Source organism: Pteropus medius, unplaced genomic scaffold (genome assembly GCF_902729225.1).
Source record: "Pteropus medius unplaced genomic scaffold, Ma_sr-lr_union100, whole genome shotgun sequence".
Lineage (NCBI taxonomy): Eukaryota > Metazoa > Chordata > Mammalia > Chiroptera > Pteropodidae > Pteropus > Pteropus medius.
In genome coordinates, this window is record NW_024346824.1 from 1,445,952 (window position 1) to 1,458,703 (window position 12,752).

At 48.5% G+C, this 12,752-nt stretch overlaps 1 protein-coding gene across 1 annotated transcript in view; it reads right to left on the minus strand.

The window, feature by feature from the left end:
* The window catches only part of HIVEP3 (HIVEP zinc finger 3), a 120,328-nt gene that overhangs the window by 35,832 nt on the left and 71,744 nt on the right, over nucleotides 1–12,752 (minus strand). Inside the window, 1 exon segment of the mRNA XM_039876725.1 lies at nucleotides 11,825–11,970. Within this exon segment, the coding sequence (XP_039732659.1) occupies nucleotides 11,825–11,970 (146 nt within the window).

The following is a 12,752-nucleotide window of genomic DNA, read 5'->3' on the forward strand; positions in this document are numbered from 1 at the left end:
CATAATAAATCCACAAAGAAGAGAAGGATAGGAGAGGAGATTAAAAATAAAATTTTGTAGCTGGAAAGAGAAAGATGGTAAAAAAGATTTTGCAGACTCAAAAAAATGGACTCGAAGTTGGCAGTAGGGAAAGGTGAGAACCAACTCGACTTACACCACAGGATCCCTCAAGGGCTCTGGAGGTGGTGATGGGGGGCACCAAGATAATGATGACTGGTTGGATGTCAGACCCCTGTCCTTTCCTCGATTCCAGCAGCCAGGAGAGCACCGTTCCTCCACCACAGAGAAAGCCTAAGGGTTTACTCTCCATCTTTGAGGGAGGAAGTCAGGCAAGTGGAGGGCAGGGCAGAGGTACCATAAAGAAATGAGGGGATGAAGTGAACGTATGACTGGATGCTGAGACTCCGCTTCCCTCCCCTTCTCACCTTTTTTCCTTTCTGTGGCTCCCAGATTATGAGAAATGAACCCTGTATCCTTCAGGCAGGAAACTGGAGTCTTCATGGGGATTTTGCCCAGAAGGAAGACCTAAGGACACTGCCACCGCAGTCTCTCTGGTGAAACAGCCCAGAAGGGTAGCGGTGGGGAAGCCTTGGTCTCAGACCCTGAGCTCCCAGTTGTCTTTGAATCGTCTGCTCTTAAACATGCAAAGAAACTAGAGGTTATCAGGCGCCCGAGAAAAGAGACCAAAGCAAACACGTGGATATAAGGGAATCCAAGGGAATCAGAAGCCATGCAGAAAATAAGACTAAGATCAAAAACAACTAACATTAACGGCCTCTGAGAGATGAGAAGATATTAGATTCTATCGAATAAAAACAGGATACTATTAAGAGAAACATTTAATAAAAGAGCTTTTGAAAATAAAAATGTGAGTGTAGAAATAAAAAAATAGAATGTTTGGAAGACAAAATGGGGAGAAGTACCCAGGCAGTCAAGCAAAAATACAAAGAGATAGAAAATCTCACAGAAAGGTATGAAAATTAGAGAAACAAGCCAGGAGGCCAGACTCCTGAATAACTGGAGTGTCAAAGAGAGAGGAAAGAGAAACATGGAGGAGAGGAAATTACCAAGGAAATAATTAAAGAAAATTCCATTAAGCAGAAGTCCCTGAGTTGCCAGATTGAAGGAGTCACAGAGTAATGAAAACTGCCTGACACCAAGATCACCACCTGTGAAATCTCACCACCATCAGGATGAAGAGAAGATCCTAAGACAGTCACAGAGAATGGAACAAGAATCTGAATGGATTTGGAACTCCTAATAGCCATGCTGCAGCTCTAGGACAAGGGAGCAATGCCTTCAAAAACTCTGATAGAAAATCCTTTCCAACCCAGAATTCTATACTTCAGTCTGAGAAACAAAATAAAGATGTTCCCAACACTGTCAGGCATGTAAAGGGTCAAAAAACTTACCTTTCTCATGGACCCTTTCTCTAGAAGCCCATAATGATGAGTGGTCTCGTGAAAACGAGGAAGTAAAACCAAGGAAGATGTGCTTCCGGAAACGGGAGACACAACACGAGAGGCAAGAGAGTCTCCGGGGCGGAGTGAAGGGAGACCGTGAGATGGCAGCTGTGTGCTGGGCAGAGGGAGCAACCCATGCAGCCTGGAGCCGGCTGGGCGACTCGGGGAGGGGCTGTGTCTGCAAGATGGAATTCACAGAGTACCCGATGCTTCTGAACGTCTGAGGGGAGACGTTGCCTAGATGAGGATTTGGTGGTCAAATTAGCAATTAATGTATAGAAAACTAAGTGAAGTTAGAACATACACACGCAACACACACATACGCACAATCATTATCTACCGCAAAAATAGAATAGCTGTGTGAGAAAGGAAAGGTAACCGCAGTCCATGATGTGACTTAGCTGTGAATTATATACCACTCTAACGAGAGAATGAGAGGATGGCGGAATAGAATGAGAGATGAAAGCTGGAAAGGCTCTTGTGTCACTAGTTAATTCCTAAAGCTGAAAGCCAGGTAATAGCCGCCCAGGCACATTATTTAGAGATGTGGAGGTAAATCAAGGTAAGCTGCCAAAAGCGATGCAAGTTATTGTTTCTGAGGGTAGGAAGGAGGAAATGTGGGGGAAAGAGAAAGGGTACTGCTGTTTCCTATAGCACACAATTTGTGGAAATAAAATATTTGGCTCTTCAAACTCTGTGAATGTGTAACTTTGATAAAAATAGAGAGAGAGAGAGAGAGAGAGAGAGAGAGAGAGGAGAGAGAGAGAGAGAGAGAGAGAGAGAGAGAAAGCTCTGTTTCCTAAGAGGCTGCTTCTCCCACAGGCGAGACAGGGAGAAGCCAGCTTCCTCCTGAGTGCCAGGCCTGATTCCTCAGGACCTGAAGGAAGCCAGGACTCAGGCAGACGCTGTCCAGGCCCAGAGGATGCCCTTGCTGCGGCTGCAGCTCTCAGGGGCTGCCATGGGCTGGGGTGACTGCTCTACTTCCTGCACTCCCTCCACTCAAGGCTGAGCCTCAGACTCCACACGGGAACCAGAGGCAGCTCCTCCTTGAGAAATGGATCCTCCTTTAAATTTTAATAGGATGCATTTAGGTCTTCCCTGACAGTCCTCAGGGCTCCGGGGACTCTGGCCCCAGCACATTCAGACACTCAGTCTGCCCTACGATCGATATGTCTTTTCCTTTTCCATTTCGCTTTTCACATTGCCTTTTTTTTTTTACTCTTGTGACTTTGGGTTTTAAGTGACACAATCAGCTTCTAATAGCTGCTGAGTGCCCCCTGGGAAGTCCTCTGAGCACGCATGCCAGGCCAGTACAGAGACCAGCTCCAACTAGATCATTTTAACATCTGATATTTTATTTGGGGATAATCTATTAGGTCAACTTTTCCAAGAATCTAAGTGGGATTCTGGGAACAGACATTTCTGCCTTGTTTTCAAATAGCCATTCACAAAATCTGTGCTGGTGCAGACCTCATTCATAGGTGGCTGCCTGTAGTTAGGAAAGAGGTCTGGATTTGAGGCTGGAGAGAAACCCCCTCCCCTCTATCCCCAACCTTCAATTCTACTTGCATCGCAACTCAAAGCATTCCCTTTCTTTTCATCTTGTTCCTGGGAACTATCCTAATCATCACTACTTTCTGGCTCCTCCTTGCATCTTCTGGACTCCCCGTTCTGCCCTCGTGCCCCATTTGTCTCCTCCAGGCGTGTCATCATCCGCCTCTGCTGGAAACCGTTCCTAGCAGCATGTGCACACACACGAGGGCCTCTCAGTTTGGGCGATCCACTCTGTTTAACTTACATTCTCTTGAAGTTTCATTCCTTTACCTTTCAGCCTATTGTCCTTGATGGAGCTTACACGTTGCTCTCCACATATTTTGTGAACTCATGCTTTGCCTGGATTCTGAGTTATTCACTAGATATGCTCCTCGAATATGTCACTTTTGAGTCTCAGGGTTACCTCCCTGAGTCTTTCACTTTGGCCTTCTGAGTATCCTTCTGTTCTTAGCCGACCACTTCCCCTGACACACCTTTTTAAAGTGAGCATGCTTTTGATCTCGCTTTGCTCTTCCATCTCTCTGCTTTTGTTTTTCACATTCTTAGCTGTGTTCTTACCTGTCTTCTACTGTTGAAAGATATCCCGGCTCAGTTCTGATAATTCTTCACATGCAGCCCCATCCCCTTAAATAGCACCTATATGCTCCACAAAATCATATCTCTAATGTGGATTTCCAGCTCAGGCCTGTCTTCTGAATGCCAGGTTCATATATCCAATTGCCACATGCCTCCCTGAACACCTGGATGCATGAATGGAAACTCAGAATGAACACGTCCACCCAATTTCGATCTCCCCTTCCCCAAACCTCTTTCTGACTCCCCTCTCTCATCCCCATCCATCTCAGGAAAAGTAAAATCCATCCAGCTGTTACTCAAGCCAGAAACGTAGTAGTCATTCTGGATTCCAAGCTTCCCTTTCTCTCCCTCCATATTCAGTCTGTCAGAAGTCCCATGGCCCTGTCCTCCATTTTCACCGCCATCTCCCTGTTCTAAGACACTGGGTGTCTCACTTAGATTTTGCCATATCCCGCCCTCCCTGCTGCTCTCATAACTACCACCCGCTTTCTGAAAGTCCAGGTCGTATTTCCTAGAAGAGGTGGAACAACAAGATTTGGGGGAGAAAGAAAGAGAACAAAAGCCAGTGTGGGTGTATGTGATGGGGGTTGGACAATTCGCTCTCCAGACCACCGGGGCAATGCGCAGAGCAGCACAGCCATACTCCTGGGGAGAAGACCGAGAATTTAAGAGAGATCAAGGCATTGGGTCTATCTCAGCAAGAAGACAGGGTCCTGACAGCCCGGACTCACCCAGGAAGAAAGCAGTGCCTATCCAGATCCGGGAGCCCAGCACCATTCCTCTCTGGTCTCTAGGACACAGCAAATGACCTTCGCTTCCAACCCAGATGCTTGCTCAGTAACAAAGGCCACCTGATTTCACCTTCCCCACACCAAGCCTGACTCCAGGTGGGTGGGTTAGTCCTGCCTAGCCTGGTTCATCCCTGACTCTGTGACCTTATCCCTTCCTAAGACGCAGATCCGCAACCCTGCTCTCAGATTCTAAATGTTGCTGAGTTCAGGAGCCTGCCCCCTCCCCTGAGGTCTCAGTTAATCGTGACCATGTCAGAGAGAGAGAGAGTCCTCCATTTAGTAAACATCCTATGTCCCAGGCACTGCTCTCAGCACTGGGGAGCAGCAGTGAATAAAACACAATTCCTGTCTTCTCACAGAGCTTATATTCTGGTGGAGGAAATAGAAACAAACTAATAGCTATATGGAAAAAAAAAAAAATAAAGCGGGGAAAGGAAGGGGGACCAGAAATGTCAGAGGAGGGCACAGTGGATGGGTGACCTGGGAAGGCTTTGTTTGAGGGTGACCGAAGGGCATGAGGGAGTCATGAGGTTCTCTGGAAAAAGTGTTCCAGGCAGAGGGCACAGCAAGTGCAAAGGCCCTGAGGCATGTCTGACAAGGAGCTAAGAGTTCTCTACCCTCTGGCTAGAGTTCAGGGGTCGAAGGGTAGAGTGGCAGGCAGAGGCCAGGGAGAAACTGGAGCCAGCACACATAGGCCACTCGAAAGCTGTGAAGGGTGCAGGGTAGGAGTGACAGGGTCTGCTAACATATGGAAAAAAAAAAAAAAAGCAGGGAAGGAAAGAGGGACCAGAAATGTCAGAAGAGGGTACTCTGACAACCAGAGGTCACTCTGGTTGTTGGGTTGAGAATACACTGTAGTGGGAAAGGGCAGAAGCAGGAGATTATAGGAGGGCCCTGTGATAATCCAGATGAGAGATGCCAACCCAGGAGGTAGGAAAAAAATGGGCAGATGTTGGACAGGGTTTCAAAGACTGAGTTGACAAGATTTGCTAATGGGTGTGAGAGTTTGGGGCCTGAACATCTGGAACAATGAAGTTGTTAACGCAGAGTCTAAGTAAGTGATTTTGCTTCCTGCCTTCAAAAGATACTTTATTTTTCCTTTGGCCATTTAAAGGCTTTCAAAGAGACGTTGAGCAAGTGATGTACATGGCTTCTCTGACTGTGTGTTATACATGTCATAACCTTTCCATTACCAACCCTTGCATTTTTTTTGTTCCAGTTTGGGTTTTGAGAGTGGTTTACCTGATGGATTTATTCTTTACACAGATCCAAAAAGCTCCAACTCATCATTATTTATTTAATGCATAATTTAATCAATTTGTTCCCCCAATAAATATTCATAGGTAACGAATATTACCAAAGACAGAAATTCAACATTATCCTGGAGTTGATAGTAAGTTGGAGCTAGACAGAGTAGAAATTTAGAAATTTAGAATGAAAAATGTGTTACAATTCTAGGCTTCAAAGTCCAACGAGAAATGGGTTTGAGAAAAATTATTAGTAAAGAAAATAACCTTAAAATTTTTAAAAGTTACAACTATTCTCCCCAATCTGCTATTTCGTAAATATACACACACGCGCACGCACACATAAACTTTAAAAAATATAGGTACGCCAGAAAACGACACGTGTGGAATATATTGCATAAACTCTCAGACTCAAATAAAAATAAATTTAGCTATTATTAAAATACACAAGACAGAAAAACACACCTGTTAAAAATATAACTCCTTCAAGTGGAACAATGCAGAATTAAGTGAACTCTTAAAATAATTTGTTTAACAAATGTACCAAGAGCCCTGTGCGTCACAGTGGTTTTTCAGCACCCACTGTGCAGTGTTCCCTGGATGCCCACGAGGGCCATGGCACAAATGGCTGGAGACCTGACACGAAGAACTTGGGGGACGAGTCTAGTGGAGATACCAGTCTGGGAGTCATCCGCCTACAGACAGTATAGAGAGTCACCTTGGGAGTGAGTGTAGATGGAGAAGAGGAGAGGCCCAGGCTTTGGGCCCTGAGGCCCTTAATGTTTAGAGATCAGGAAATGGTGGGGAATCACCGAGGACAAAAGAAGGTGTCCCTGGCAGTGGAAGAGGAGGATCAAGAAAGATAGTGCCCTGGAAACCAAGTGAACAAAGTGTAACAAAGAGAGGGCAGGGATCAACTGTGTCCAACGCTGACAGGTCAGGAAAGAATAAGAGTGAGTACTGACCTCAGAATTCTGCAGGGTGGGGGTCACTGTTGACCTCGATAAGAGCGGCTTCTGAGGTGTGATGAGCCCAAAGGCCCACCTGCAATGGGTCTATGAGAGATTGGGAGGAAAGGTATGGAGGTGAGGAAGTAGTCAATTCTCTCTGGAGTTTTTCTTAAATAAAAGCAGAAATAATCTGGTGATATAGGCCCTCGGTCAGAAGAGTGTTTTGAAGGTAATTTTGGATATACTGAACTGAATGGACCAGCAGAGAGGCAATGGCCGGAGTGATGTGTTGGGGTGTATTGGGGTGCGTGAGAGGAGATGAGATCCAGTGCCCTTCGACAGGAGCACAGATGGTTTTCCCTCAGCTCAGCATCTGAGTCCTGCAGTTGGCAGCGTCTGGCATGGACTCTTTCTGCTAAAGGCCTGAAGGGCTTGGGGGCAGTCCTGGGGAATCCCATGCCCATGAGTCACCCTACCCCACCAGCACTGGCCTAACTCACAGCTGGCCTTCTGTTCCCTGGTCCTGTATTCCAGTTCCAAGTTGAGGCTGGGCTGCCCCTTTAAACTCACCCCATCCATTGCCCCTGCCCATGGCCACCTTTCTGAGTACCCTCACCCCAGCTGGGCCTGGCTTCCCTGGCCCTCACAATCTCAGCCCATCATTCCAGCCCATCAACACACCCCCTAACTGGGCTTGGATGACCATTTTCAGCAGTAAGATAGTTCCTATCAATTCCAGTCTCCTTCTGTGCCATACAAGTCCTTTGGAATGAGATCTCAGCTTTCCTTGTAACAAGTGATCTTGAGTTGGGACAATATAGGCATCACCCTTAATGAACAATATAACTTTGTATGTGTGAAGACAGCATTCCTTAACAAAGGAGCCTTTCTAAAACAACAAAGGCGAATGCATAGGTGCTGGGTAGGAGAGCCAACACATTCCTGATGGGTTACTCCCAGAGGCTGCCTGGAAAACGCAGGCTTTGTTCAGGTGTGGAAGTAACACGGAATGCAGGTAGGGGGATGTGTGCCAGGATATCAATGCAAAAAATGGAAACTGATGCATAGTGTGTACAGAGCATAGCCCTAGGACCCAAGTCAAGAAGGGACTTGTGGGGAGACAGGAGTGGATTTCAGCACCAGTGTTATTCCAGAAGTTACACAAAGAACCAGGGGGCATGGAGGGATCTGGGAGGTTAGTTAGAGGATTGCCTTTTGAAGGCCGGATAGGCAATGGGCAGACCCTGGCAGGTACAGAAGGTAAAGCACAACAGTGGCGGGTCAGACAGTGGGGCCAGGAAGATTAGGTCGAGTTTTTTAAGTGGAGCCTGGAGGTAGGCAGCCACAGAAGGCTCTGGAGCAGAAGTGTGACATAGGTAGAACCAGGATCAGAGACACTCAATGGCACTGACATGGGGGCCTGGAGATGGAGACCTGGAGCTGTGGCACGGGGAGTGAAGAGAGACCACATCTGAGTCATAGAACACCATGTGTAGACACCAGAAGTTGGGGACTAATTGGAAGGGGAAGGATCAGGGAAAAGAAGGCATCCAAGATGACACTAAGATTTTGAGTGTGAAGGTCCGGGTGCATCATCTGAGATCTGGATGTAGAAGGACTTGCTGTTGGTGACAACTGGAGGGCATGGTCGTCGGCACATGCTGAGTTGGAGGTGCCCTGGATCTCCCAGGCAAAGGTGCCCAGGAGGTATCAGAATCAAGGCTCTCTAGTTCAGAAATGATGTCCTAGGTGGAGACCCGGATTTAGAGTCTTTGGCACAGTGATGAGGTTTGAAGCCAAGGAGATGGATGACACTAACAAGAAGAATGCTCAAGGCCAGAAAAAATCAGTCAGACTGACTGATGGTACATGATTCTCCATCACCCCCAGACTGATGACCAATCTACCTTTCCTGTCCACCTGTCCCAGTCTCGGCCAGCCTTCCAGGCCCAGCCCCACCCCTCCAGAAAGCCCTCTGACTACTCCAGCCCCAGAGGTCCCTGCCTGCTGTAAGGATCTCAACGCTGGTAGCCTACACCTCAGCATCGACCCTTGTGCTGCCTGCCACCTGAGCCAGTCCTCAAGCACTTTGAGGACAGAACATGGCTTACTCCCTCGGCTCATGGTATCTTCCGGCCACAGAACACCCAGAAGGCACTGAGTAAATAAATCCTCCTCGATGAATTGATAGTCAATCGATTGCTGAGTTGGAGGTCAAGAGGAAGAGTAAGGGGACTAGTGAGTAATTGAGTAGTGATAAAGAGACTCACGAATGTTGGATTCACATAACATCCACTTTTGGCATCTCATACCTATGAATTAGATCTATATGGATCAACATGGATACATCTCGACAATGTGGTTGAGTAAAAATAACAAGTTCCGGATGTATGTTAAACCCACTGGAGTAGTAAGTGCTGTCTACCAAATCCCTCTGGTTCTCCCAGGCACATGCTAGGACTGCACTATTCCAACCGCTGCAGAGGTAGGAGAGGCCCTTTGGCTCGCTCTGGCCAATGAAGTGGGAGCAGAAGCTTGAAGAGCCAGTGCATAATTCACCACTGTCCCTTCTCCCAGCCTCCATAGGTCTGGATCTCATTCTTAGTAAGTTCTAAGAACAGAACAGTACATGTTTGCAGACCCTTGTCAAACATGTACTGGAGTGAAATATAAATGATTGCTGTGTTGAAAGAAAGAAAGAAAGAAAGAAAGAAAGAAAGAAAGAAAGAAAGAAAGAAAGAAAGAAAGAAAGAAAGAAAGAAAGAAAGGAAGGAAGGAAGGAAGGAAGGAAGAAAAGTTTAAGGCAAAACCATGGTGACCTCAGATGGCTGTGCCTGAAGGATATAGTCAGTGTTTCTGGGTGGGGGGCACCTTTGGCCTTTTGGGTGGGACAAATGGTTCTGTGGTTGGTTGTCTGGATGGTTGAATACCTGGCTCCATCCATGAAATGCCAGAGGCACCCCTATTATGCGACAACCCCAAAACACTCCCCTCTTATTTCCTAACACTTCTGGGGAACCATGAATGTAGAACCATGAATGTAGAGGGGTTGCCAGAAGTGGGGGTTGGAGGCACAGTAGGGCCCAGATGGGATAGCTGGGCTGCGGGAGAAGAGAGTCCGACCAGAGAGACTATATAACCCCCTAAAGTCCTCAAATTGGATGTGACCAGTTGAGAATGAGGATGATATTTTTTTGCAGCCGACAGAATGGAGTGAGATTATCCTGGAGGGAGATAAGAGAGATGGATATAATAGTGATAAAATACCCTGATGCCCATGAACTCTGGCCTTTACACAGTCGCACAGGATGCTTTGACAACCCACAAAGTATGTCATTATCCTCTCCTACAGATGAAGAAACAGCTGGAGAGGAAGGGGACCGAGTGGAACAGAGGTAAGTGGGGGAGCTGCTCCGGAGCAGAGATGACAGGCCCTGAAAGAGAGGGAGATTCTGAAACGGAGCAGGTGGGACTCAGTGACAACCTGGATGGGATGGTGGGGCTGAAGTGGGATGGGGGAGGAGTGGGGACCGATACCTGGGCTATAGGAAGAGGAGCTGGGGATCAGGTGTAACCTTTCACCTTTCAGCTGAAAGCAGGCCATGTGGCTGAGACTCTAGCCAGGAGCGGGAGCTGTGAACCAACCAGGATGGGAGAGGATTCCGCCAAGTGCCCTACGGGAGCTCAGGCTTCCCTCGGAGAATAAAGCAGCAGGGAGCCACCTGGGGAACCGGGCCTCCTGTCTGGAGGTGGTCGCCTCTCAGGGCAGAAGCAATCTCTTCACACACATGAGCTAACATTTATCAGCCTCCTTGGGCCCCAAGGACAGTCCTTGAAGCAAGAGGGAGGAAGGCAAGTCCAGACGCACCAATCCTTGGATGAAGTCTTACAGGTCCTTTCAAGGACCCAGCGATATGAGGACACAGAGACACACGAGGGCGCTCTAACCAAATAGCAGGAGTGGAAGCCCGTCTGTCCCCACATGGAAAGAGGGTTAGTATTTTGAAAAACCTTTGGTCTAGTGTTTCTCAATGGAGCCGCTATTGGAATTCTGGGCAGGATGTTTCTCCCCCAGAGGGAGGTGTCCCTGCCATTGCAGGGTGTTTGCCATCCCTGACCCTCCCCCTCCTTGTCACTGGGACGACCCAATTCCCCAAGTTTTATTTACAAATATCCCCTCTCCAGAGAGTCCCTGCTGGCCAGTACCATGGAAGGATGCCCACTAGTGGCTTTGGGCAGCGTGGCGGTCTCTGCTGTCCCCGACTTTACAGAAGAACCTGCCACCTTCCACTTTGACCTCGGGAGTGAGGCACCTGCACATGCTGGAGAATCGCAGGTCCCCAGTGACCGCTTGTGCTCATGGGGACCGTCATCCTCGAGAGGTAGGTTTTCCTCCATACTGTCATATCCCAGGACTGAGTAGGATGAGGGCTGCACTGATCACATTGGGGACACAGACACAGGACCCTGAGACAAACACCATGGGACCTGCTTACAGAAACCCACCCTCCAGGGCGCAAACATGTGGCCACACAGAACACAGCTTGCACAGAACTTCCACAGAGTGAGTCTGAAACAAGACACCTTTCTGAAACCCAGAAAGCCCCACCGTCGTGAGTTCTGAGATGTTTACATCATTAGGCTTCCAGAGACAAGCACCAAGGTGAAAATCCAGGGATGAGATTCTAAATATTTACCAGCCAACGAGTCCTGGATCCCGGCCAGTCGGAATGGAAACCAGTGTACACAGCTGGCGCATGCAGTGCGTTATCAGCCCTGCAAACAGCCTATCTGGCAGAGCCTGAGTCCCCTGTGGAAAACCAGGCATGCCGAGGTGGCTGCTTGGGCGGACAAAGGTGACTTTTTGGGAACACGCACCAAGGTAAACGGCAGTCAGGACAGGACCTGGGAGACTATTAATCCCACTGCAGGACCAGAAACCTGCCAGCACCTGAGGGAATGAGGGGCTGGAGAAAGACCCAGACCCACTAGTCCACAGGGCACATCCAGCATCCCCATGTCCCCCCAACGAGCTTGTTGTTCTTAAACAGAGTTGCCTACACATCCCACAGAGGTGGCGTCTGCTGGAAGCCACAGCTGGAACCCCAGGGCGCACGTGGCATGGCCCTGCCAGTTGAGATGTTTACCACCTCTGAACACAGACAGGGCCACCTCGGCCTGCTGGCCAGGCACGAGCTTTACTCCATGGAAGGCAGACATTGCAAACCAAACATGATTCTTACCCTCCTTCGAAGATTTTGATCCTCGCCGGCTCCCCTCTCTTGGAGGCAGGAGCTTCCTCCTCCGGCTTCCCTCGCTTCTCTTCTTCCTTCTCCGCTCTAGCTATATCTTTCTGGCCTTCCGGGGAAACCAGTGAAGGGAGGTGAACCTGGCCCACCGCGGGAAGGACAAAATCATTGCGGGTTACATGGTAATAACGAAATGATGACTTCAATGGTATTGCACGCTTACACTTAATTGTGGCTCACTTAATCTCCACTCTCCCCTGTGAAGAAGTGCTATTAGCCTCACTTTACAGAAGGAAGGAAGCTGATTCCCAGAGAGGTGAAGTCCCTTATTCAAGGCCACGTGGTTAGTTGGTGTCAAAACTGGACACCTGGACTCTGACCAGGTCTTTCTCATGGGAAGAACAGGCCTTCTCAGGAGAGCTGTGTTTGCTCTTTCTTTTACACTAGTCTGGGAGCTTCTGGGGCAGGTCCTCCTCTTGGTCTCCTCGGTCACATCAGCACCCAAAACAAGGCCTGCCTCAGAGAAGGTTCTTGAAGAATGTTGAACAAATAAACAAAGACTCTGCCTGCAGAGATTAACTGGTTCAATTCTTTTACAGATCATAAAGTCAAGGTCACCTAACAGGTTAAGGGTATTTCTCTGGGCAGAGCAGAGGTCTCCCAAGGGCCCTGACCTATAAAATCCCCCAGGGCTGGGCACAGAGAGCTGTGCCGGCCCACCGATGGGCATGCACCCGAGGGTGTGCAGGCTCGAGTTGTCTATCTAAGGGAACCCATTCTCTTCACAGGCCTCAATGGTGAGAGCTGGCTCAATGAGGAGAACATGTCATCTAGACCCTCTGATGGCAGCAGGGGGTTGGCATACTCTTGAATAGGGAGCAGTGATTCTGGGCTGGGGGCTGGGGCCAGCAGTGCCTGGAGT